This window comes from Mesoplodon densirostris, chromosome 14, assembly GCF_025265405.1.
Source record: "Mesoplodon densirostris isolate mMesDen1 chromosome 14, mMesDen1 primary haplotype, whole genome shotgun sequence".
NCBI classification, from domain to species: domain Eukaryota; kingdom Metazoa; phylum Chordata; class Mammalia; order Artiodactyla; family Ziphiidae; genus Mesoplodon; species Mesoplodon densirostris.
The window spans coordinates 88384722-88412408 of record NC_082674.1 but is presented as its reverse complement, the minus strand read 5'-3'; the positions used below and the strand labels follow the sequence as shown (position 1 = coordinate 88412408).

The 27687-nt window shown below is 38.4% G+C and overlaps 1 protein-coding gene and 1 non-coding gene across 2 annotated transcripts; both read left to right on the top strand.

The window, feature by feature from the left end:
• The first annotated feature begins 1516 nt into the window (after positions 1-1516).
• Positions 1517-1727, top strand: LOC132502247 (small nucleolar RNA U3). Its single transcript, XR_009534441.1, has one exon. It is a non-coding gene; the product is annotated as a small nucleolar RNA U3 (small nucleolar RNA).
• An 11392-nt stretch (positions 1728-13119) lies between these two features.
• Positions 13120-25853, top strand: MRPL19 (mitochondrial ribosomal protein L19). Its single transcript, XM_060117818.1, has 6 exons — positions 13120-13228; positions 13421-13538; positions 16159-16277; positions 16492-16626; positions 19834-20015; positions 20139-25853. The coding sequence occupies exons 1-6, from the start codon at positions 13126-13128 to the stop codon at positions 20358-20360; spliced, it is 879 nt and encodes a 292-aa protein (XP_059973801.1). The 5' UTR covers positions 13120-13125; the 3' UTR covers positions 20361-25853.
• Positions 25854-27687: the final 1834 nt, after the last annotated feature.

Sequence of the window (27687 nt, the reverse complement as noted above, 5' to 3'; positions counted from 1 at the left end):
CTTCAGGACCCATCCAATGCTCTGGGCTTCAGAATTGGGAACTACCTCTGGGAGGCTATAACCACTCCTTTCTGGAATCTTCCTACTCTTCGGACTCCCAACTTCCTCCCAGCCCCACCCCACCTAAAGGAACTCTTAATTATGGTTTTAGGTTTAAAGGCACTCCCTCTATTGTGGTGTTTACCCTCAGAGACATCTCACTTAATCTCCTTAGTGAATATGAGCTTTAGCCAGAGACTAGCAGGGTGTTTTCTGCTATTGCTCTTCTTCCCTGAGACAATTAAACTGGACCAGCTTCTGGGATGGAGACGGTTGAGGGAAAGTTCAGAAAAAAAAAATAAAGGAAAATACACAGAGGAGAAAAACATCAATTAATATCTCAATTAATATTACTCTAATGCTTGTATTTATTTGTATTTCCTCAGAAGAGGGATGGTGGAGGGAGGGAACAAAAAGTGCCCACCAAACTGAGAAGACATCTTGAGATTGAAAAACGAGGCAGGCAGCTCCATAGAATCAATGGATCAGTTTACTACAGGGTAACGTACTCACCGGGTGGGATCAGGCAGATGACGATCCGAAAGCATTAACAAATGCACTTTGCACCACCAAAGGGCCATTGGGACAATTTTAGAGTTAACCTAGGGTATGGGAGTACATGCTTGGAAACAGGATATGCATTCCTAAGTTAACATTTATGAATGGGTAACTAGTCTCACGGGTGCCAGGATTACATCAGCAAAGGTCTTCATCATTGTTTGGCGACTAACAGAGCATAGAGGCAACCTACTCCTAATGATTATTAAATAATATGTATTAACTACAAGGTCTTTGATAACAGAGAAGTGATTTGCCACATAGTACAGTCCTGGGTAGGGTCAGTGGAAGGACAAGAGGAACTCTATGGGCCCAAGATGGCGTCATTTATGCTAATAGCCATACAAGGACCCTATCTCTAGCTCAGATGATTTTATTGTACCTGGGACTTATATAAACTGCCAACTCACCACTTCCACTTAGATATCTAAGAAGCACAATGATACAACATAATTGTTGCTGTTTTGAGCATTAAAAATCTCCATTGACACTGAACTCCTCACACAAAGCAGGAATAAAAATAACCTCAAATCTACACTTAAGCCATATCTGATTTATTCCAGTATAGGTAGCATCAACTTTCTAGTATCCTCATCACAGAGAGAAGCCCCGCACCAACTGGAAAGCTGGTTCTTGTGTGTTGAATATTTACAGGGTTAGAGGCCATTATCAGTTGGATGATAATCACTTCTGATTGGGTAGTTGTATGGTACTAGCTAATTAAAAACTTTTTGTGAATTATGCTTTCTTTGAGAAATATTACTTAATGGATTCCAAAGTGCTTTGTTAAATTTGCGGAATGTAATTATAAGAAATATATTCTCCTGAACGACTGTTGGGTGGGGAGTGGGAGAAATCTCTCCATCAACAAAATAGGAATAAACTTCCTAATCTCAACAAAGGCAAATGGCAGAAGCTTAAGACTACACTTTCAGGGACCATTTCTATTGTATGTTACCAGAGAAGTGTTTCTAAATAGCGTCAGGCTTCAAAAATCCTAATGAGCTGTAGTGCTTTTTTCTGAGTGTGAATCTGGCCAGGAGTGCCACCTGGTGGGCTGACTGCTTGCTCTTGATTGTTCTTTTTTTCCTTTGGAAAGGATAAAAGGGAGAAAACTCAAGCTGAAGGATTCATTTCTGATGTCATTGCTTATGTTTTGTTCTTCATCCTCACGGTTTGTTCCCTTTCCTGAAGAGGAAAGGGAAGGGGTGACATCGGGTATATTCTTTTATTTTAATTTTCTTACGGTAATATTACGGGTGTGTATTGTAACAAAACTCTCAAAAAGTTAAACGTGGGAATTCCCTGGCAGTTCAGAGGTTAGGACTCCCTGCTTTCAAAAAAAAAAAAAAAAAAAAAAAAAAAGGTTAACAGTTTAACTCCTTCATGGCTACTCACCCTTTACCAAATGTTACCAAATATTTCCTTTCCGTAAGGCAAGCAGTTCTTTTCACTCTACTTATTTTTTATATAACAGTGTATGATACTGCTTTGCCTTTTTTTCCCTTTTTTGGGGGGATCTTAGTTCCCTGACCAGGGATTGAACCCTAGCCCTCAGCAGTAAAAGGGCAGAGTCCTAACCACTGGACGACCAGGGAGTTCTCAATATTGCTTTACTTTTTTTTTTTTTTACATCTTTATTGGAGTGTAATTGCTTTACAATGGTGTGTTACTTTCTGCTTTATAACAAAGTGGATCAGTTATATATATATATATATACATATGTTCCCATATCCCTTCCCTCTTGGGTCTCCCTCCCTCCCACCCTCCCTATCCCCCCACCCCCTCTAGGTGGTCACAAAGCACCGAGCTGATCTCCCTGTGCTATGCGGCTGCTTCCCACTAGCTAAATATTTTACGTTTGGTAGTGTATATATTTCCATGCCACTCTCTCACTTTGTCACAGCTTACCCTTCCCCCTCCCCTCATCCTCAAGTCCATTCTTTAGTAGGTCTGTGTCTTTATTCCCTTCTTACCCCTAGGTTCTTCATGACAGTTTCTTTTTGTTTTTTTCTTAGATTCCACATATATGTGTTAGCACATGATATTTGTTTTTCTCTTTCTGACTTACTTCACTCTGTATGACAGACTCTAGGTCCATCCACCTCACTACAAATAACTCAATTTTGTTTCTTTTTATGGCTGAGTAATATTCCATTGTATATATGTGCCACATCTTCTTTATCCATTCATCCGATGATGGACACTTAGGTTGCTTCCATCTCCTGGCTATTGTAAATAGAGCTGCAATGAACATTTTAGTACATGACTCATTTTGAATTATGGTTTTCTCAGGGTATATGCCCAGGAGTGGGATTGCTGGGTCATATGGTAGTTCTATTTTTAGTTTTTAAAGGAACCTCCATAGTGTTCTTCATAGTGGCTGTATCAATTTACATTCCCACCAGCAGTGCAAGAGTGTTCCCTTTTCTCCATACCCTCTCCAGCATTTATTGCTTCTAGATTTTTTTTTTTTTTTTTTTTTTTTTTGCGGTATGCGGGCCTCTCACTGTTGTGGCCTCTCCCGTTGCGGAGCACAGGCTCCGGACGTGCAGGCTCCGGACGCGCAGGCTCAGCGGCCATGGCTCACGGGCCCAGCCGCTCCGCGGCATATGGGATCCTCCCAGACCGGGGCACGAACCCGTATCCCCTGCATCGGCAGGCGGACTCTCAACCACTTGCGCCACCAGGGAGGCCCGCTTCTAGATTTTTTGATGATGGCCATTCTGACTGGTGTGAGATGATATCTCATTGTAGTTTTGATTTGCATTTCTCTAAGGATTAATGATATTGAGCATTCTTTCATGTGTTTGTTGGCAATCTGTATATCTTCTTTGGAGAAAGGTCTATTTAGGTCTTCTGCACATTTTTGGATTGGGTTGTTTGTTTTTTTTTGTTATTGAGCTGCATGAGCTGCTAGTAAATTTTGGAGATGAATCCTTTGTCAGTTGTTTCATTTGCAAATATTTTCTCCCATTCTGAGGGTTGCCTTTTGGTCTTGTTTATGGTTTCCTTTGCTGTGCAAAAGTTTGAAGTGTCATTAGGTCCCATTTGTTTATTTTTGTTTTTAGTTCCATTTCTCTAGGAGGTGGGTCAAAAAGGATCTTGCTGTGATTTATGTCATAGACTGTTCTGCCTATGTTTTCCTTTAAGAGTTTGATAGTTTCTGGCCTTACATTAAGGTCTTTAATCCATCTTGAGGTTATTTTTGTGTATGGTGTTAGGGAGTGTTCTAATCTCATACTTTTACATGTACCTGTCCAGTTTTCCCAGCACCACTTATTGAAGAGGCTGTCTTTTCTCCACTGTATATTATTGCCTCCTTTATCAAAGATAAGGTGACCATATGTGTGTGGGTTTATCTCTGGGCTTTCTATCCTGTTCCCTTGATCTATATTTCTGTTTTTGTGCCAGTACCATACTGTCTTGATTACTGTAGCTTTGTAGTATAGTCTGAAGTCAGATAGCCTGATTCCTCCAGCTCCATTTTTCGTTCTCAAGATTGCTTTGGCTATTTGGGGTCTTTTATGTTTCCATACAAATTGTGAAATTTTTTGTTCTAGTTCTGTGAAAAATGGCAGTGGTAGTTTCATAGGGATTGCATTGAATCTGTAGGTTGCTTTGGGTAGTAGAGTCATTTTCACAATATTGATTCTTCCAATCCAAGAACATGGTATATCTCTCCATCTATTTGTGTCATCTTTAATTTCTTTCATCAGTGTCTTATACTTTTCTGCATACAGGTCTTTTGTCTCCTTAGGTAGGTTTATTCCTAGATATTTTATTCTTTTTGTTGCAGTGGTAAATGGGAGTGTTTTCTTGATTTGACTTTCAGATTTTTCATCATTAGTGTATAGGAATGCCAGAGATTTATGTGCATTAATTTTGTATCCTGCTAGTTTACCAAATTCATTGATTAGCTCTAGTAGTTTTCTGGTAGCATCTTTAGGGTTCTGCATCAGCCTGATACCAAAACCAGACAAAGATGTCACAAAGAAAGAAAATGACAGGCCAATATCACTGATGAACATAGATGCAAAAATCTTCAACAAAATACTAGCAAACAGAATCCAACAGCACATTAAAAGTATCATACACCATGAGCAAGTGGGGTTTATTCAAGGAATGCAAGGATTCTTCAATATATGCAAACCAACCAACGTGATACACCATATTAACAAATTGAAGGAGAAAACCCATATGATCATCTCAATAGATGCAGAGAAACTTTGACAAAATTCAACTCCCATTTATGATAAAAACCCTGCAGAAAGTAGGCATAGAAGGAACTTTCCTCAACATAATAAAGGCCAGATATGACAAACCCACAGCCAATATCGTCCTCAATGGTGAAAAACTGAAACCATTCCCCCTAAGATCAAGAAGAAGACAAGGTTGCCCACTCTCACCACTCTTATTCAACATAGTTTTGGAAGTTTTAGCCACAGCAATCAGAGAAGGAAAGGAAATAAAAGGAATCCAAATCGGAAAAGAAGAAGTAAAGCTGTCACTGTTTGCAGATGACATGATACTATACATATGTAAGTGATCTTTAAATCTGTTGTGTAATGTCTTAGGATAGAACAAACCACAGTATGTTTAGCTGTTGATTTGTCACACTATACTTAACCATCAAATTTCTTTCCATTCTTTGTTATAACAAGCATTTCTTCAATGAACATTCTTGTGTGTGTTGTGAGTTTTCCTTAGGAGTGGATAAGATGTGGAATTATTGAGTCAAAGAGTATGTATACTTTAAGTTGTAAGATACTGCCAAATTTCCTGTTACCTCAGTACTTAAATCTTAAATCCTGTTAACAATGTGTGGAGTAAATACCTGTCTCCACTTATATTCTCTCTCTGAAGAAATAATCTTACTGTTGCTCTAATTTTAATTCCCCTGATTACAAACCAGATTGAAATTGTTTTTATATTTCATGGTCATTTATATTATTTTCTTCTCTGAATGCTTATTAATATATTCTCTACAGTTCAATATTGAAGTATGTGTGTTATTTTATATGTATGATTTCTTTGTATAGTCTGGATAGTAGTCCTTGGTTATAACTACTCAGTCTTTAATTTTGTTTATGATTACTTCTGTTATTCGTATCAGTATTGATATACAGGCATACCTCATAGATAGTACAAATTTGGCTCCAGACCATCACAGTATATTGAATATTGCAATAAAGTGAGTCACACGAATATTTTGGTTTCCCAGTGCATATAAAAGTTATGTTTACAGTATACTGTAGTCTATTAACTGTGCAATAGCATTATGTCTAAGAAAACAATGTACATGCCTTAATTAAAAAATACTTTATAGACAAAAAATGCTAAGCATCATCTGAGCCTTCAGCAAGTCATAATTCTTTTGCTGGTGGAAGGTTTGAAATATTGAGAGAATTACCAAAATGTGACACAGAGACACAGAGTGCGCAAATGATGTTAGAAAAAATGGCATTGATAGACTTGCTCAGTGCAGGGTTGCTACAGAACCTTCAATCTGTAAAAACGGCAGTATCTGTGAAGCACAATAAAGCAAAGTGCAATAAAATGAGGTACTCCTGTGATCAGGTTTATTAACCTCATAGTTTTGCGTTTTTGTTTCAAGTGAATTTTACATGCCTGCTTTTTTTTCTTTTAATTTTGTGACTGAAAGTTTGTGATTTTTGAGCAACTTCACCCCTTTCTCCCATCCACCCACCCAGCTATAGCAAGATAGAGGGAGAGAGCAAAGATAGTGCCCACCAGTCTCCAACCCAGCATCCTGGTAGACTGTTCTAGTAGATTCTTAGTTTGGGTGGGATAGGCTGTCTCTGCCCTGGGCCCTGGAGCAGGTGTGTTCTTGAAGACCCGTTTCTCAGATAGCTACAGTCTTGTGGAAGCGAGTCCTACTGTTTTTCAAAGCTAGATGTTTTGGGAGCTCATCTCTCTGGTGCAGGTCTTAAAACTTGGGGTGCCCAATATAGGGTTCAAATCCTTCACTCTTCAGAGAGAAGCTCCAGGTTTTGAATTCACTCTTGATTGTGCGTTATAAACTGGGGATGAGGTTTATAATGAGATTGTATCCCAGCCTCTCCTACCCACTTCAGTGTGGTTTTCTTCTTATTTACCAGTGTGCAGTTGTTGCTTAACCAGCCTTTAGGTTTCTTCCAGAGGAAATTGTTCCATATGTAGCTATAGCCTCAGTGTGTATGTGGGAAGAGGTGAAGTCAGTATCTTCCTATGTCACCATCAAACTGGAATCTTCAAATATACATTCCTTTTATATTTCTTCTATGACTTTATAATTTTTATATCAATTTCTTTAACCAAAAGGAACATACTTCTATAATTGGTTAAGGATCTAAACTTTTTCTCTGTGTGTATGGATACAATTTTTTGAATAATTTACCTTTCTGAACAGATTTGAATAGCCACCCTTTTTATATACTAAATTTCAATATATACAAAATTTCAAGGTCAAAAGAGATATCTTGGCTAGAGATTCAAGTTTGGTAGAAATTGACATTTACATGACATTTGGATATTGCAAGTGAAAACAATCTCTGAGGTTAATGTGTAGAGTAAGAAGAGGAAAATTTGAAAGAGAAGACAATTAAAGAAGGACGAGGTATGGAGTAGAGATTCAGTGCCTGCTGAATCTAAACCCCAGGGGGAACCACATTCTTACCCTAGGAGCCCCATCAGGGACACAGGTTCCTGCCTTCAGATTAGGCTCAGGTCAGCCCTGATGGTTCCTGTGTCTCTACTTTGCCCCTTGATATCCCTGGGTCTCTGATCAGCATTAACTCCTTTCTAGCACCACGTGTGGGAGGAGAGGTTGGTTCTTACAACTAGGGGGCACTACTGACATTTCATGCATGCAGTCATTGGATGCTGGAACCATCTTGCACAAATGCACAACTGTCTTTCTCCAAATGCCAATAGCATCTCCTTTGAGAATCCCTGGAAGAGAGATTAGTAAGGAAGATATTGCAGATCTACTGGAAAAATGATGAAGAGCTAAGCCAGAGAAGTGGCAAATAATTCAGGGGAAAGAACAGGTATAAGGAATATTTATGTAGTAAAATCAACAAGAGTTGGTCTTAGATGGATGATCCAAGATAAGCAAGATGGAGGAGTCAATCAAGATTCCCAAGGTTGTACTTTGGGCAGTGGGATGGCTGAGTATTTCATCCATCAAGATAGAAATGCAGGAGCAGGAGCAGACCTGGATAGGTAGGAAATTATTAAGTCAATTAGGAACACATTGAATTTGAGATCCCTGTGGGAGACTGTATGGGAATACCCAGCAAGCCAGGAAACAGGTACAGATAAAAATCCAATACAAGAGACTGAGAGGGAACAGCCAGGTTTGGGAACCACTCATGGCGTATATCCCTATGGATTAGTAGCCTCTGTGGGAAATATCCCACTAATACATACAGACCACTGTGTTACATGCTTCTCCAGCCAAGGCTGCCTGTGGCCTTGAGGATCCAGCACACTGATAGTCTGGAAGCTCTGCTATTCCAAGCCTTTTCTGTGACTTGCTCAGGTTTTACAGCATGCTGGGGAAGAGGCTAGGGCTTAGAAGTGGACAGGCTCTGTGAGGAAACTCTCACCATGTTCAAAGATGGAGGACATTACCACCATCTCTGGGACACCTGAAGGATTGTCCTTGAGAATTTGGGACATGGGGGCCCCTCAGTGACCCCCCTGAGAGAGTAATCCCAACCCCAAACCATGAGGTCGAGAATGTGTGAGAGGTTTTAGGTGTACCTAACAGGAGTATTTGTGTCCCAGTTTCAAAAATATTATCACCTGAACTTTAAGTGTGATTCCCGTGGCTGTCCATAAACCTTTCTCAAAGTTTAGGAGGTAGATTTTCCTTGTTATTTTTTTTCACATTTCCTAGATGAAGTATTATTGAGAGAGAGTTTTCCATGGGTCTCTTGAGCTCCTACGTGTCTTAGTAGGTATGCTATCCAGACCATTTCTCAAGATTGAGTTTACAATGAGCAACCTTGAGGGATAAATGTCCATGTCTCACCAGGACAAAGCACAGGCTTGTTTACTGCTTGCTCTAAAAGCAAAGGATTTACTAAGTTCAGTGTTTCTCAGCTGTGAAGCAAACCCATTGCATCTGTGCCCATGGTGTCAACCTGTGGGGTTTGGGGGCAAAGGAAATGTTTGCAAACATGCTGATGCTGATGCTGCTTACTTCTTGTGCCATCAGTAATAAAGTCCTTTGTCTCAGGAGTCTCATGTCTTCTACCAATGTCTATGAGACAAAAACAACTTATTCACTTGTAAGCAGGGGAAAATCAAATCCCAGTTCCTTCAAGTATGTGTTACTTCTGTGATAACAAACCAATCAACATTATTATACAGTTAGAAATACTTCGTCTCTAGTAAATTGTTATTTTCCTTCCATGATTTTCGAGGTAATGTTGATTAAAATGCATGATATGTGTCTATAAACAAATACCTAAAAAGAAAGTATAAGTCTAAGTCATTACATTTTATGAATATTTTCTTTCAGATAAAACATACTTCTCAAGCTAGTATTCCTCAAATCTTAGTGAAATTCAGTTTTCTAGTAAAAATAATTCTGGGTAGTCTAGGGCTGATCCCTGCAGCCATCTCTTTCCATAGTTGGTATGCTATAGAGATTTCCCCATTTATCTTCCCATATGCCTAAGAGTAGGCATGGGATTCTGCCCACACATCATGTATTCCTCCAACTCCCATCCGCCCGTCCTTCTGTAGCAGCTCAATCTGCTAATCTATCTAGGACCAGTGGCCCTATCCCATCTCTCCATCTTTATCTTCTGAGGTAAAATGCAAGTGAATTAGACAAGCCTGATCTCTGAACATGGCTACCAGTCATAATTATCTTTGCCTCTCCTCCCTTTTTACCTCTCTTAAAGGTTTGAATTATCCTTTTTGGGTGGGCAGAGAGAGCCTAAATTTAGCTAATCTGAAACTTTGGTTGTGTAATTCCTTGCTATTATAAGTTAAATTCTGTTCTAATCAAGGAAGCTGGAGTTAAAAGAAGACTTTGTCCCTCCTCACAGTACTTTGAATTCTGTCCTCAGAACATGGCTCGCTTTCTTTGAGAATCTGATTTTTTATCTGTCAACTGAAAACTGTGGAAGGACTAGGTATGCATTTCTGAGCCACCTTTTTGGTTTTTATGTGGAGAACGACTGAAGGGAACTGGAGGCAGGAAGACCAATGAGAAGACAGTTGCAGTGGTTTGCAGTGATCCTGAGGAGAAAGGATGGTAACTTGGATTAGCAATATGGATGGGAGGATGAGAAAGTTTAAGATATTTGAGACAGTTGATGGTGCCAGGTGTAGCTTTAGGAACTTTTCCTAGGGAGAGACATAAAGGAATCAGAAATGACAATGAGATTTTTGGCTTTAAGCAACATATTGGATTTTGAAGCCATTCCTTGAGATAGCTAATACTGGGGAGGAAGTTTGGAGGTGAACATAGTCTATTCAATATGGACACATTGAGTTTGAGGTACTTTGGGACATTAATTCAACTGGAATGACCAATAAGTAACTAAGTAATCATCTCACTCTTGTGATGCTCCAAGGACAAAGAACAAGATAAAGTCAAAGGGCCAATATTGCTGGAACAAAGAGTTAAAGGACTCTTATCACTATGTCACATTGCGACCATTACAATGTCCCAGAGCCCTCCCAAGCAGGATGCCCTGTCCCTTTCCCACCTCAAATAAGGAAAGGTATTTGTCCCATTCTTCTCACTCTCTGCACACTGTAAGTATACATACCCTGCCCAATCAGCAGATAATTCCCAGGTTCTCTTGTTCCCTGGCTATAAAAACAGACCAGAAAACCTTGCTCAGGGTCAACTCCCCCTGGCTATCAGGAAGTTGGCCCGCTGTTCTGGCAGTGACCCTTCCATCTAATAAATTCTATCTTCTTTTCATTCTGCCTTGTGTCTAGAAATTATTTTCCAACCTGCATTCGGACTACAACAACTCTGAGTGTGAAATCCTTCCAGTGGAACGCATTGCTGAGAGTACACATTTCAAATTTCTTAACAAGACTTACAATTTACCTTTTTAGTTTTCATCTCTGACACCTATTAGAAGCAGATAGGGTAGGGGGTCCCCAGAGGAAAAGAACCAATTACAGCTTTGTGACATAAGAGAAGACATTTTGGGCTTAAGCCATTTTGTGATCTTGAAACTGAGCAGGACCCTGTGGGGGCACCCTTGGATACAAAAACCTTTCTGTGTCCCTTGTTTCTTGTTTTTAGGAAATAGGCTTCATTCAGCTTCCTTGACCTTCCGTGAGTTCCAAAGGGCAGATTCAAACCATTACTAATCAGGAAAGGGAGGGAATGAAGAAAGGAGGAGAAGTCAAGAAACAAAAATGCAGCCTTGGGGCAGGGTCCTGGTTCCTCCTCAAGTAGTATACATAACAATATCTTTGAGTTCTTACGCAGAACTGGGGCCCCCAAACAAGTGGAGAATGGTAACTTCAGGCTGAGTGCAAGATTCCTGGAGCATCACCCTGTTACCTCACCACCAACCAATCAGAAGAAAGTCACACACCCTGCAGCCCTCACCCCAAATTTTGCCTTCCTTTTCTGGGCCCAGTGATGACAATCCTGTTTGGCCCCTGTGTGTTTCAACTGCTTACAAGGTTTATCTCCTACAGGGTCCAACAGTTTCAGGATAAATTGTTGTTACTACAAGGGTGGAAGCTGGTTTCAGACATGGGATAACTTGATTTAGATCAGGTAGAGAGAGACTTCTGCTCTACAAGGCAGGACTATGCCCACTCTCAGCAGGAAGTAGTTACAGAAGAACGAAACCTCTGCCCCAATTCCCAAGAAGTATCTTGAGTATGAAGTCTCTCAGTGGGGAGTTATTAGGGGAACCACTGACCAAAACTACCCACCCTGGCCAGGCACAATAGTAGCCACTTGCATATGTTATCTTACAACAGGAGGTCCTGGTAAGGAATGCAGAACTAACAAGCTACCACCAACTGGAAGAATTTGGGAAAGGTCAAAAGGAGAGAGGAGACTCCTGTCCATATGTCCTACCAAGCTCCCAGAATCCTTTTCACTGAATCCATCTTGGCTGAATGATGCATGTGCCACCAAGAAGGACCCTGAGTTACAGTGATTGGCCAGAGACAACCCAGAAACTAACCCCATTACCACAAACCCTGAGACTGCAAGACCTGTGGCAGAGCGCTCTCCTGGGTTCCCTTGCTCTGCTGCTCTCTGCCCAGGTGCCCCGTCTCAATACAGTTTCTGGCTTTGTCAGCCCCTGTCTCCTCCACAAGTCATTTCTGAGTGTTAGACAAGAGCCCTGGAAGGGGTCCCCCTTCCACAACAGAAGAATGCTCACAATGGAAGGGAGTGTTAGGGAGCGTTTCAAAGGAGGAAAAATACAAGGTGCACAATATAACACTAACTAATAAGTAATCATTTGTAAAAGCTATTAACTAGGAAAAGAAATCACTTGTGGGAGGCAGATGAAAGAAAGTGAGTAGAACATAAAATAATGGAGACTAAAACTGCTTTAGCTAGCTTTTAGCTGCAACATTCTATGCTGGATTCTCCTTTTCAAGCCCTTTCAATGATATGCATATATAGCCCAACCCCTTCATGCATATATGACCCAACCCCTTCATGCATATGCATATATGGCCCAACCCCTTCATGAGTATGCATGTACTCTTAGTTTAAGATTTCCTCAAATTTGCTGTGCAGGGAGACACTGCTTTGGGAAAGAGCCCAGGTGTTCCCCTTACTTGCTGTAAGTAATACATCCTTCCTTCTGATATTGGCTTGGTTGTGTCTCTTGTCTTGACACCCAACAAAAGGTGAACCCAGTTTTCAGCGTAATATAATCCCTACCTAGAGTTGCTCAGCCCAAACTCAAGTTTAGCTCCTCAAGGGAGTAATGCTCTCCGTAGTCTCCGGGACTTTGTGCCACCCCTTCTGTCAGGAACCATTTTCTTTTCCTTTTTTTGCATTCAACAAAGAGTGAGGACCAGCTAGATGCTGAGAGAAAATGGTGAGCAAAAGACAAACTCCATGTCCTCAGGAGCTCACAGTATAATGGTGGAGTTAGACGCTAATCCAATAATTACACAAGTAATTAAAAATTAAGTTAAATTAAAAATTAAAATTGCAAATGACATCAGAGCTGCTAATGGAAGAATGAGAGCCTATAATGAGAATTTTGACATACTGAAGTCTTGCCTGAGAAATTGAAGATAGAGTTGATTCAAAGAGGGAGGAAATCTTTCTAGGCTGAGAGAACTCTCCCGTAGAGGGATGTAACTTGGCATATGCGGAGAACTAAAGAAATACAGCGAACTTTCCCTAAGATGTCCGGGCCCTTGTGGGGAGTGGGGGTGGGTTGGGAGGAGAAAGACTTGGCTATTTTGTCCCTTAGCAGGCGCCATCTGGCTCAGGTGACTGCGACCTTGTCGCACTGATTACTGGGAGTTGTAGTCTCGACTGAGGGAGTAAGCATGGCGGCCGCTATTGCCAGGGGCTGCCGGGCTGCAATGGCCCTGGGCTGGAGCTTTCGATGCGCCTGGGCTCTGCGCCCTGCGCCGGCCTCTGTCGCCTGCCGTAAGTGCAGCGGGGCTTGCTAGCCGGGGACAGAAGGAGCTTAGGGTCAGGCTAGGGGGAGGCGATTCTGGAAGTCAGGGGCGACATGGGAGGAGGCCTCTCGTGGGACCGCGCATTGGGGGCGATTGCAAGGTTTCGCGGGAGCTCTGGGCTGGCGCGAGCAGTCTTGACTTCTGTGGTGCGCTCCCGCAGAGGCCCTCGCGGGGCCGAGCCGGCGGCAGATCACTGGACCTTCTGAGCCCGGCGCGTTCCAGCCACCGCCGAAACCGATTATCGTGGACAATCGCCGTCCCCAGCGCCGGGAAAGCAGGTGAGAGCCCCGACCTGGACGCGATTCCTGCCTTTTGGTCTGTGCGCTCTAGAACCTGTAGTTGCTTCCGAGGTCTGAAACGGGTCTTATCCTGGGGTCTGGAACTCCCAGGTAAGAGCTTGTGTGCAGGATTAATGAATGCGTGAAGCGCACCCAACTCAGGTTTGACTTCCTCGCTTCTCCCAAGCCGGCATTGAACTTTCTCTGCAGTCATATTAGATCAGAATTTCAAGTAGGGATTCCCCAGATTTGAAGCTCTTTGGCCCGTACCGAGAATTTTTCTGTGAAATACATTGTATTTTACCTGTTGACGTTAAGGAACGGATCTTTTCTCCCTAGGTGAAATGGATTGGCCAGAACTCACCCTGTTTTAGTTTCCCAACTAACTGTGTTTTAGTGTCTCTGAAAAAGCGATACGGTGGTAAAAATTTCTACTAATTTGTTTCTGAAATTTGCTCTTCAAAACAGTGTGCTTAAAAGCCTGGTTCACTTAAGCAGGCAGTGGTAACTTTGTAGGTACGTGTAAATTTGGATGATCTAGGATTTGCAGAAACTGTTTCTGTAGAATTGTATAACAACCTTATTAAAAAGCGCATTTTAGGGGGGAAAATTGGTGTGATTTAGGCTTTATGAAAGGACTCTATATTGTTGATTTGATTATCTCTGCATATGTATTTGTGTTTAATATTTAAAATATCCTGTGGTTCTAAGTTGAAATAAACTTGAATTTATGGAACCTAGAGATTCAGAAAAGATTTCTCGGTACAACTTTTTTTTTTAAGGTGGAAAAGGAATATTTCTGTTAAATGGCAACACAATATAATTCAGTTCAATGGGAGTAACTACTTTGGGAAACAATTTGACAAAAGTTAGTAAGTTTGAGGCTGTCTGTACCTTCCCACCCAGACAGTATACAACGTAAGGAAAGTAATATGTACAAGGAGACATGTACAAAAATGAACACAAAAGTAATGTTTGTAATAAAACTGTAGAAGCAGCCTAGATATCCTTCAGTAGGTGAATGAGCAAATACATTCGCATAATGGACTATTATACAGCAGTGAAACATGAATGAACTAGAGTTACCATGGATGAACTTCAACTATGATGTGTGAAAAAAGCAACCTGCAGAGGAATTGACAAGTATGGTAGCATTTTTGTATTGCCCAGGCATACATACATATGTAAAGTAGAAAAAAATATACAGGGGAAATTCCCTACTTTCACAGAGCAATCAAACCTAGTTTTCCCAGTAGCCGTTCAAGCTATTATGTGTCTCCTGATGTGATGGAATAAGATCACATCATCACCTCTGTAATATTTTTACCAAAAATGTTTATCCTTGGTCTAGGCATGTGGAAACAGTAAACAAATTCAAATCCAGGGATGGATCAGCTTTGACTCTTCAAAAAAAGTCAATGTTACAAAAATACAAATATGGGGAAGAGTACTAGTTTAAGAGACTAACAACCAGATATAATATGTGAAGCTTGATTGTAGCTTGGATTGAGCAACAAACAGCTATGAAAGACCTTTTCCAGGACCAATTAGGTACATTTAAATATGAACTGTATTAGATTATACTACTGAATTAATGCTGAAGTTCTTAGGTGTCATAAAGGTATTGTGATAAATGTAAGAGAAAGTCCTTATTCTTAGCAGAAGCCTTCTAAAGTTTGAGGGATGAAATGCCTTGCTGTTTGACATTTTCAAATGGTTCTGGAAAAAAATTATATGTACATATAAAGCAAATACGGCAAAATGTTGGCAGTAGGTGAAATTAGGTGAAGTATATATGGGTGTTCATTGTATTACTATTTCATCTTTTTGGTAGGTTTGAAACATTTTAAAGTAGGAAATTGAAGAAAAGGAAGAAATTCGTAGGAATCATCATCACACCAAATTTAGTTAATTACCCCACAGTAATTAACTATGGGGGTAGGGAGGGGTGCACAGGGGCTTCAACTACATTGTTAATTTATTCCTTGAGATGGGTGATAGGGACATATATTTTCATTGTAATGTCATTTATACTTTTCTACAGATTAGATATTTCATAATGACTTTAAAATCAGTTTGCTAATAGGGAGATTATTTTTAAAGTTAGTTTACAATTAATGATTTATATGTTTATATCTTTTCCAACATAATTTACTATAACATGTACAACTCAGTGTGAGGCCTGTGGGTCACAAGCTTTGGAATCTGACAGACATGATAAGTTTATAGCTAGTGTAGTAATAAGTCTGTTAATCTTGGCTTGATAAGTTTATAGCTAATGTAGTAGTAGGTCTGTTTACCGTCTCCAAGCTTCATTTTCTTCATCTGTGAAAAGGAGATGATGACACCAAACTCACCTTGTTGTTGTAGGGATTAAGTTATGCTATAGGTGTTTAATAAAGCTTTTAACACAATGCCGGGTGAGTACTCAGAAATTGTTAGCTATTTTCATGAGAATTGACAACAATTTTAGAAATAAGATGGACTTCTCTTATTTAGAGAAGGAAGAATAAAACATGTCAGCATCCTAATCTTTCACTTTTTTTGGTAAAGCAATGGTTTCTCTTTTAGTGATCTTTTAAGTTTGCTTTTAATTTATTTTACTCTATATTTTTCACAGGTTCTTGAGTCCTGAATTCATTCCTCCAAGGGGAAGAACAAATCCTCTGAAATTTCAAATAGAAAGAAAAGATATGTTAGAAAGGAGAAAAATACTCCACATTCCAGAGTTCTATGTTGGTCAGTAAGAGCTGGATGCTTTTATTATTAGTGGTTGGAGGGTTAGTTTTCTTGACAAAGAGAAAATTGTTTTTCACCTGTCTGTGTTTTGCCCATATGAGGTACTTATTCCTAATATTATATTAAAATATTTAGGAAGTTTGAAGTTACCTGGAAATGCTGTTGTTTGATTCTGTGTCTCATGTAAAAGTTCACTTTCCTTTTGAATTTGGAGGAAGCATTCTTCGTGTTACTACTGCTGACCCATATGCCAATGGAAAAACCAGCCAGTTTCTGGGAATTTGCATCCAGAGATCAGGAACAGGACTTGGAGCTACTTTTATCCTTAGGAATACTATTGAAGGACAAGGTAGGTTTCATTTCATTATTTTGATTTTCTGGAAAATGTTATCTCAGGAGTCTTTTTTATTTTCTGCATCCTGGGTGAAGACATCTGGAACTTGAAAGTGAAAGGGAGCTTGGAGGGATGCCATGGAGCCTGTGGCCTAAGAATGGTATGAGAATTGAGGTTGCTGAGTAAATACAGTTGGTGCTTTGCTTTCTCCTGAAGGCTTCTTTTGTTACAGGGACAAAAACCATTAGAAGTAGACTTTCCAAATCATGGCAACATCAAAGGAGGAGACAAGTGACTATAAAGCAGTACGGGGGCATTCATTTTAGGAGCAAATAACCCTTGAAAACATTAAGATAAGCATAATGATGTCCTTGCAAGTTAACTTTCTCCTAAAATGAATGGTCCCCATTTTGCTTTATATTACAACAGTCACCACAATGATTAGTTTTATAAGAATTGGAGGAATTTTTTAAAACACAAAATTACATTTGCTATGCTAATAAGATAGGGGAACAAGTGGTAAAATTCTAGAAAAATTATGAATCAAAATGGCAGGAACATGGTTGGACTTGGAGGGTATTATGCTAAGTGAAATAAGTCAGATGGAGAAAGACCAGTACTGTATGTTATCACTTCTATGTGGAACCTAAGAATACAACAAACTAGTGAATATAACAAAAAAGAAGCAGACTCACAGATATAGAGAACAAACCAGTGGTTGCCAGTGGGGAGAGGGAAGAGGGAAGAGGAGAGGGGTGATATAGGGGTAGGGGATTAAGAGGTACAAACTGTTATGTATAAGATAAGCTACAAGGATATATTGTACAACATGGGGAATATAGCCAATATTTTATAGTAACTTTAAGTGGAGTATAACTTTTTTTTTAATATATATATATTTTTATTAGTTTCTGCTTTATAACAAAGTGAATCAGTTATACATATACATCTGTTCCCATATCCCTTTGGAGTATAACTTTTAAAAATTGTGAATCATTATATTATATACTTGTAACATACAATATTGTATAGCAACTATACTTCAATAAAATAAATAAAATAAACATGAATAAAACTAAAAAAAAAATTTTTTTAAGAAATAAAGACAAAAAAATTGGCAGGGACAGTACATTTTTCATACTTAAAGTTGTGTGCTTCATGGTCCCCAACAGTGAAGTAGTATATTGAAAGAAATTGAACATGTGAGAATCGTTGCTGTCTTCCTTATCCTATAATGACCTGTGGTGCTGTGGATGTAGGAACTCAGCAGAACTTGATAACAGAAACTTGGGCCAACAATCAGGTTGTGTACTTGGAGAAATCTTGTAACAGAAAGGCAGGAGCAAAGGTGTGATAGACCTGAGATGATTTTTTTTCTTTAAAATTGAGATAATAGTTTCTACCTCCCAGGGTTGTGGTCAGTTTATTGTGATGTTCTCTATGAAGTACTGGACACAGAATACGCAAAAGTATTAGTTCTCTCTTGCTATTTTCTACCATTAACATTTTGACTGTTTGTGACCTGCCTGTGCCTTCCCCATTGATACTTCCTACTTTGATGATTCTTTCTAGTCCATTAGCCTTAAATACCATCCATGTGGTATTAACTTCCCAGATTTATGTGTCAAGGACTGACCCTTTCCTTGTTCCAAATTTGCACCTACAACTACCTATTTGACATCTCCATTTGGGCATCTTATAAGCGTAAAACAAGTTCAAAACAGAACTCTTTGTTTCCTTCACAATGTGTTCTTTTAACAGTTTTTTTCTATTTCCATAAGTTGTACCACTCCACACCCATTTATTTAAACCCAAAACTTAGGAGCTATTTTTAGTTATTCTCTTTCACACATCCAGTCAATCAGCAAGTTTTCATGGCTCAATTTCCAAAAATTTTATCCCAATTTTGCCTGTTTCTCCGTCTCCATTGCTACCACTCTTGTCCATGCCACCATCTTCTCCTGCCTGCAACTGTGCAGTATCTCTGGCTTACTTTCCTGGCCCACCAAGTTACTATGCTCCAGCCAAATGGACCTTTTTCTAGTTTTTCCAACATGGCAGGTTTGTTAAGACCCCAGAGCCTGTGCATTTGCTGTTCTTTCTGCCTGGAGCATTCTTGGCTCTTTATAGTATCAGCTTAGATGTTGTCTTTTCAGAGAGGCTTTCCCTGACTATACTATTTATAAAGTTGCCCCTGAGAATTCCCTGGTGATCCACTGGTTAGGACCCAGTGCTCTCACTGCTAGGGGCCCAAGTTCGATTCCTGGTCAGGGAACTAATCCCAAAGCCATGCGGTGTGGCATGCATGCATGCATGCATACATACATACATAAATTTGCCCCCTCCCCAGTCACAATGTCATCACCCTGTATTGTCTTCACTATATGAAGGTACCTTGTTGGTTTATTTATCATTTGTCATCCACTAGAATGTAGGCTTTATGAGAAGAGAAGGATTTTACCTATTTTGATTTTGCTATAGGCACAGCTCCTAAATCAGTGTCTATAACAGAATAGATGTACAGTGGACACTGGCTTAAATCCTGATATTAAACACTTGATGTTAACGTTGATCATATGTTTTACTATTTATATTTCTCTTGGGATTATTCCAGGAAACCTCAGAATATACTCTTCCCTTTAAATGTTTGATGATACAGATGATATATATTAACCTTTTATGTCAGCATCTTGAAACAACTCAAAGTTGTTTCTCCTGTGGAGGGCTCCAGAGTGTTAACAAACCTAGGCCATCTTAAGAGGACTTCTAAATCAAAGTTAGAACTTAAAAATGTACTTACTCTTTTTGCATCATTAATTCTGTTGCTCAAAATGTAGAAGATAGAGTCAAAATGTAGAAGACAGAGTTTTATTTAAGTAATTGGGAAATAAACAAGAACATAACAAAGTGAAGAATTTATTCAAACTTCCAACTAATTTAATACTATCAAAATCAAAGAAATAAATGGCTCAGCATATTTATAGAAGACAGTTTTCTTTAGACTTTATCATTCTAATTCAGGTTTTCTCATTTTTTAATCTACATGGATTTGTTCATTTCTATTTCTTTCAATAATCTTCATTTTAAAGATTACAAATTTATATCACATTTCCTACATGCAAAACCCTGAGCTAATTCCTTCCTGAAATAGCTTTTTTATAGTATGAGGTGTATGCAGGAATCTGAATTTAGATTATAAGAATATGTGTTCTTCTCTTTTAGGTGTTGAGATTTGCTTTGAACTTTATAATCCTCGAATCCAGGAGATCCAAGTAGTCAAATTACAGAAGCGGCTGGATGATAGCTTGCTATACTTGCGAGATGCCCTTCCTGAATACAGCACTTTTGATATGAATATGAAGCCAATAGCACAAGAACCTAGCCAAGAAGTTCCTGTGAATCAGGTATAAGTTGTACATTTGGAACTGGAAGTTCAAGTATAAACTAAGAATCATCTTAAAACTTTTAGAAGAATTTTTGCTTGCAACTATCAGCCTAATTTGTTCCTTTCCTTATATCTTCCTTAGCTGAAAGTAAAAATGAAGCCCAAGCCGTGGTCCAAACGCTGGGAACGTCCAAAATTTAATATTAAGGGGATCAGATTTGACCTTTGTTTAACGGAAGAGCAAATGAAAGAAGCCCAGAAGTGGAGTCAGCCATGGCTTGAGTTTGATATGATGAGGGAATATGACACTTCAAAAATTGAAGCTGCAATATGGGATGAAATTGAAGCATCAAAAAATTCCTGATCTGAGAATGAGTTTGGTTACTTGCAGAGGATATACTGACTCTCAGAGGATTTATTTAGAAACCAGTTTAGTCTCATATATAAGGACATAGTCATTAAATCAACCAAACATTCATTATTTTATGAATATTATTTTAAAAATTAGCACACCAGTTTATTACTTTAAAAAGAAATATGTACATGCCAAGTGGTCTGATGTCCATTCTCTTAATGGAGGTAAAGCTACAATAGAGTCAAACTGTTACCAGAATGGTCTTCATTGAGCTTGGAATCTGAGCAAGGAAGTGGATAGGATGATTTTTTAAATTTGTGAAAAATTATAAATTCAAAAAGTGTATGATTTAAAGAGTAATAATAAACTGAGCATTCATATACCCACCGTCAGGTTAAGAAGTAAAACATTTGTAATATCGAAGGTCAAGAAATAGAGCATTTACTAGAATCTAAGAAGACTCTTGTGTGTTGTAATTGCATCCCTCCCCTCTTCCAGATGTAGGCACTATCCTGACTTTGTGTTAATCATTCCTTTGCATTTCTTTATTTTATTACATACACATATACTCTTAAACAATATATTTACTTTTGAAAAATCTGTTGGCAGGTATAAAAGGACAACATTGTCATTATTACATGAAAGCTTCAGGGAGAGCATAACAAAGTCTTTGGGTCATAGTCTGGCTTCAGCTTCCATGAGAGTTTACAAAAGTCACTTTTGAGGAAGTTCATGGCTAAGGTCATGAGTGAGTCCTGCTAAATAGAAGGCTCACCAGAGGGTATCTGGAAGGGCCTATAGTGTGGACTGCCTAATTGATGGTCTGACAAAAATGTGGTCAGAGGGAGTAGACTTCTTTGTGTTTACTTGTTCTCAGTCCATGAGGAAATTCTAGCTCAAAGGAGTAGGTCAAGACAGTACTTCCATAGGGTGATGTGAGTGTCTTTGCTGATCCTTGTAGCTGAGATGGAATGGAAAGCTGGCATGTAATCATACATGGTAAAGAGCAACCTACAGATAATTAGGACCAGTTTCACCTGGGCATGCTGTCCCTCAAGTTTAAAAGAGTACAGTACTAGCACTGATCTTGGGGAGGGTAACCATTAACCTGTCTCTTGAATCATTCTGCTTAAATCTATGTTTTTGTGCCTAAGCTTTTGGGATTTGTGTTTACTCTTCTCCTATGCTGATCTGTTTTCTGGATTTTTTGTTTTCCATTTTATTGGCTTTATTGTTTTCCATTTTGGTGAAGCACACCCTTTGTTAACTTCTAGAGAAAGTATCAATATATAGGTAAATTTTTTGACCTTGCATATCTATCATAGTTGATATTTTATAAAATTCTGGGTGGGAGATAATTTTCCCTCAGAATTTTGAAGGTATTGCTTCACTGTCTTATTTCCAGTTGTGTTGAGAAATCCAAAACCATTTTGATTCTGCTCTTTGAATGTGACTTGAAAGCTTTGTAGAATACCTTGGTTCTCAGGGTAGTGCAATTTTGCAGCGATGTGCCTTGGTGTGGGTCTATTTTTATTCATTATCTTAGGTGTTTGATGAACCCTTTCCATGTGGTAGCTCATATGTTTCAGTTCTGGGAAACTTTCAGTGTTCATTGACTTCCTCTCCTCTGCTTCTCTTCTTCCTGGAACTGATATTTTGATGTTGGATTGGATCTCTGTTTTCCTACCCTCTCTCCATCTCTTCTTTAGCTCTTTGATTCAGTCTTCCAACTCTTTGCTATATTTTTAGATCTCAAGATCCCTTTATGATTTCTGAAAGTTCCTTTTCTTATATAGTACTCGGTTCTTATTTTATATTCTTGTCTATGGATTTGTTCTGTTACCATTGAGGATGTTCGTGATAGTGTTTGTGTTTGTTTTTAATATTTATTTATCTTTATTTTTTTTTGGCTGTGTTGGGTCTTAGTTATAGCACACAGGATCTTCATTGAGACATGTGGGTCTTTCGTTGGCAGTGTGTGAGCTTCTCTCTAGTTGTGGCACAGGGTCCAGGGCCTGTGGACTCCATAGTTGTGGTGCATGGGCTCTGTAGTTTGTGGCAGGCGGACTTTCTCGTTAAGGCACATGAGCTCAGTAGTTGTGGAGCACGGGCTTAGTTGCCCCGCAGCATGTGGGATCTTAGTTCCCTGAGCAGGGATTGAACCCACGTCCCCTGCATTGGAAGGTGGATTCTTTACCACTGGACCACCAGGGAAGTCCCTGTGTTCTTCCTTTTGAAATTGTTTTTCTGTAGAATCTGTTAACTCCAAATTTCTTCTCATGTATTTATTTCTTTTTCTATGTTTTAGGCTTTTCTAGGACATCTGGCAATCCTTGGCTGTCTACTTATGGTAGACATATAGTGGACTATAAAGCTGATTAGAAGCCTTGGACTTGTGGAAGGGGTTTGCTTTAGGGTTATCTGGGTGGGCCTTTTTTGGTAGTCTCCTCCTCCACATGAATATCTTGCTTTGGTCAGGTTCTACGGAGTAGAGGTTTCCAATCTCCTTCCTGGAGGCTAAGGGTTTGTCTGCTAGTGTTCCAGTTGCCATATTGGAGAAAAACAGGATTTCTGGCACTCTACATTTTTATGGCCATCCTGTCCATCCCCTCCCACACATACACTTTTGGCTTAGTACCCAGTGCCTGCAGTCCAGAAAACTGCTTTAACTGCTCTAGAGAATAAACCTCTGGACTTTAGCTGGTGTGGGGGAGGGCTAGACAAGCAGTGGTGGGGAGTTGGGAAAGGGATATCAGGAATATAACCTCCAAATAGTTTTCATCAGGTTCTCATTTTAGCCACTGTCCAGTACCCCCTGAGGTACTGCATCTGCCGACTGGCAATTGTGAGAAGTGAACTGTGTTGATTTTCATCTTTCTCCACTGCTGGCTTGATTTGCCTTTCTTGAGTCTGCCAGTCCATCCATATGCTTTTTCAGCTTTCAAAATTTTGTTCTGCTTGTTTCTTGTTCTGTTCTTTCTTGTGGTTTTATATCTCATCTATATGTTTCTCAACATTTTGTACTACTTGCATCTTGTCCTGTTTTCTCCTTCCTGAGGGTTTGTCTTTTTCCCTGTGGTATATTCTAGTGGTTACTTGAATAATTCATCTGACAAATTAACCTATTCAGCCACTTTCCCCAGTAATAGATTTCTTTTGAGAGAAATATTCAGATATTAATGCTTGGGGTTCTTAACATTCAGTGCTACCTTGATCTTTCACTAAAAGTTACACAGCGATCTAACTATTTTCAAAAAGCAATGAATATACCATCATATACTTATTTAGATTACTTGCTGAGATAGCCTCTCAAAGTAAAATTTTAACAGCCTATATCCTATATTTTTCTTCTGTTTAACTTGTCAGAAGAGAACCTTTAAAGCTTGTTCATTTTTACCTTGATAAACACTCTGCAGTCTTCTTGGTAGAAGGGCAGATGAATGGTACATTTCGAGATCTAAAGCTGTGCAAATGTATGATTGTCTCATAAGTACATGTGCTCATAACAACAAAGCAAGTCATGTTTTTACTCTTAAGATTCTCTTTAAAATTCTTGTGAATTTTCCCTCAGAAAAAACAAATCTTAATACATTAAATGTTTTATTGTGGTAATATATATGTATACTTTACCATAATAAAATTGTTATTAAAAATGTTTAAATAATATATATAACATATAATTTATCATTTTAACCATTTTTAAATGTACAGCTTCAGTGGCATTAATTACATTCATGTTGCGCAGCCATCACCATTATCTTCAAAACTTTTTTATCACTCCAGAGAGGAACTCTAACCAGTATATAATAACTCCCTATTCGTCTCTCCCCATCAGCTCCTGGTAAGCTCGTATCTACTCACTTTCTATATGAATTTACCTATTCTGCTTCTTATAAGTGGAATCATACAATATTTGTTCTTTTGTGCCTGGCTTATTTTGTTTAATATGTTTTCAGGATTCATCCATGTTATAGCATGTATCAGAATTTCATTCATTTTTATGACTAAATATTCTATTGTATATGTATGCCATATTTTTTAATCCATTCATCTGTTGATGAACACTTGGGCTATTTCCACCTTTTGGTTATGATGAATATGCTGCAATAAATACTGATATACAAGTTTCTTTTTGAGTTGTTTTAATATTTTGAAAATATATACTCCAGATATGTACATACCTTGGAGTAGAATTGCTGGATCATATATTTTGAAATTTTCCTTATACTTTCTTCTTTGACCTATTGGTTTTTAAAGAGTGTGTTGTTTAATTGCCATATTTAATATGCCATAAGTGAATTTTCCACTTTTCCTTTTGTTATTGATTTCTAGCTTCATTCCATTGTGGTCAGAGAAGATACTTAGAGTGATTTCAGTCTTTTAAAATGTACTGAAAATTGTTTTGTGGCCTAACATATGGTCTATCCTGGAGAATGTGCCTTGCGCCCTTGAGAAACGTATATTTTATTGTTGTTGGGTGGAGTGTTTTATATATGTCCATTAGGTCTAGTTTGTTTATAGTGTTATTCAAGTCTTCTGTTTCCTCATTGATCTTGTCTAAAGGTTTTATCCATTTTTTGACAGTGAAATATTGAAGTTTCTAACAATTCTTATAGATCTATCCAGTTTTCTCTTTAATTCTGTCAATGTTTGCTTCATATATTTTGGGGGCTTTGTTGGTACATACATTATATCTTCTTGATGAAGTGACTTTTTTTATCAATATGTAATATACATTTTTGTTTCTTAAAACAATTTTTGGCTTACAGGCTATTTTATCTAATACTAGTCTAATACCCACTCCAATTCTCTTTTGGTTACTATTTGCACAGAATGTCTTTTTCTATCCTTTCACTTTCAACATATCTGTGTCTTTGGAGCTAAAGTGAGTCTTTTATAGACAGCATATAGCTGGATCATTTATTTTTATTTCTCTTTTATCCATTTTGCCAATCTTTGCCTTCTGTTTGGAGAGTTTAATCCATTTACGTTTAAAGTAATTAGTATGGGACTTCCCTGGAAGTCCAGTGGTTAATAATTCACCTTCCAATGCAGAGGGTGCGGGTTCAATTCCTGGCTGGGGAGCTAGGATCCAACATGCCTTGTGGCCAAAAAACCAAAACATAAAACAGAAGCAATATTGTAACCAATTCAATAAAGACTTAAAAACAATTGTCCACATCAAAAAAAATCTTAAAAAAAAATTAGTATAAGAAAGAACTTCTGCCATTTTATTTGTTGTCTTTATGTCTTATACTTTTTTTGTTTCTCATTTTCTCCATTACCGTTTCCTTCTGTGTTGATTTTTTGTGGTGAACGATTATGATTCCCTTCTCATTTCCTTTTATGCATAACTGTTAAATGTTCTCTTTGTGGTTACTGTGGGGATTATAGTCAACATTATACAGTCTAATTTGAATTGATACTAATTTGAATTCAATAGCATACAAAATTGCTACTCCTATAAAGTTTTGTTCTCCCTTTATTGATGTCACAAATTATATCTTCATATATTGTGTGCCTGACAATATAGATTTATAATTATTTTGTATGCATTATAGATTTATAATTGTTTTGTATGCATTTGTCTTTTAAGCCTTGTAGGAGATAAAAAGTAGTTACAAGACAAAGTTACAACAATAATAGCTATATTTTCCCATGTATTTACCTTTACTGGAGGTCTTTATTTAATCACAAAATAGATGTAGATTCAAGTTACTTCCTAGAGTCCTTTCACTTCTGCCTGAAGGACTCCCTTTAGCATTTCTTGTAGGACAGTCTAATAGCTATGAACTGCCTCAGGTTTTGTTTATCTGGGAATGTCTTTATTTCTCCCTAATTTTTGAAGGCCAGTTTTGCTAATAGGGAATTCTTGGTTGACACTACTTTTCTTTCAGCAAGTTAAATATCTCATCCCACTGCTTTCTGGCCTCCATGGTTTCTGATGAGAATTGTTAAATTTTTTGAGAATCTTGATCATGAGGGGTTTCTCCTCCTTTGCTGCTTTCAGGATTCTCTCTGACCTTGTCTTTTGCCAGTTTGATTATAATGTGTTTTGGTGTGCACCTCTGAGTTTATCCTGCTTGGACATTGAGATTCTTGGATTTGCAGATTCATGTCTTTCATCAGATTTTGGATGTGTTTGGCCATTCTTTCTTCAAATATTCTTTCTGCTCCTTTCTTTCTTCTTCTGGGACATTCATAATGCACATGTTGGTCTTTTGGATGGTGTCGGATCAGTTTTGTAGACAGTGTTCACTTTTCTTCATTCTTTTTTTCTTTTTGCTCCACAGGCATGATCATTGTAATTGCCTTGGTTTTAAGTTTGCTGATTCTTTTTTCTGCCTGCTTATACAAGTTGTTGAACTCCTCTAGTGCTTTCTTTTAATGTTATTGTACTTTTCATCCTCAGAATTTGTTTCCCTTTTATAATTTCTATGTCTTTATTGATATGCTCATTTTGTTCATATATCCCTTTTCAAAGTTCCTTTTTTTATTTGTCCATGTTTTCCTTTAGCTCTTTGAGCATGTTCAAGACAGTTATTCAAAGTCTTTGTTTGTTAATTCTGATGTCTCTACTTCTGCAGCAATTGTTTCTATTTAATTCGTTCCTTTGGATGGCCATGCATTCCTGTGTCTTTGAATGTATTGATTATTTTTGTTGAAAATTGGACATTTAAATATTCTAATGTGATTCTGGAAATAAGATTTTCCCTCCTTCCCTAGGGTTTTCTTCATTTTGATTATTGGACTGTAGTAGTCCATTTGGTTAATGATGTTTTCAAATTATTTTTGCGAAGAACATATTCCTTGTGTGTGATCACTGAAATTTGTTTCTTACCTTGTCTTTAGATAGTGTTTTGATAGGTTTCCTTAAAATTCAGGGGCTAAAACAAACACCTCTCCCAGTTTTTGCAGGTTGTCACTTTTCTAGGGTACTCCCTCAACACTAAACCAGGCTTGCACTAAGCCTAACAGTTAGCCTGAATTGAAGGCTTAGGGTCTTTTGGGTCTTTTTAAAGTATGCTTCTTGCCCTGTACATTTGTGGCTTTCTGAATTTCCCTATATATGCTTTTGAATATCCTAACTGCCCAAAGTAACTCCCCACCCCCAGCTTTTTCTCCCAGTCCTTAGATGGTCTATCGTGTATCTCAACTGTAATCTTTTGACCCAGGCATTTGTGGATTGTTGGTTTGCCTTACATTCTGGCCTGAGTTTTGAGATAGGCAAAACAGAAATTAGTGCTTTGCTTCAGTCCTTAAGGAACCCCTAGAGAGGCTAGAATACAGACATATCAGTAATTTGTGAATAAGGTCTGCTCTGCACCATCCAGAG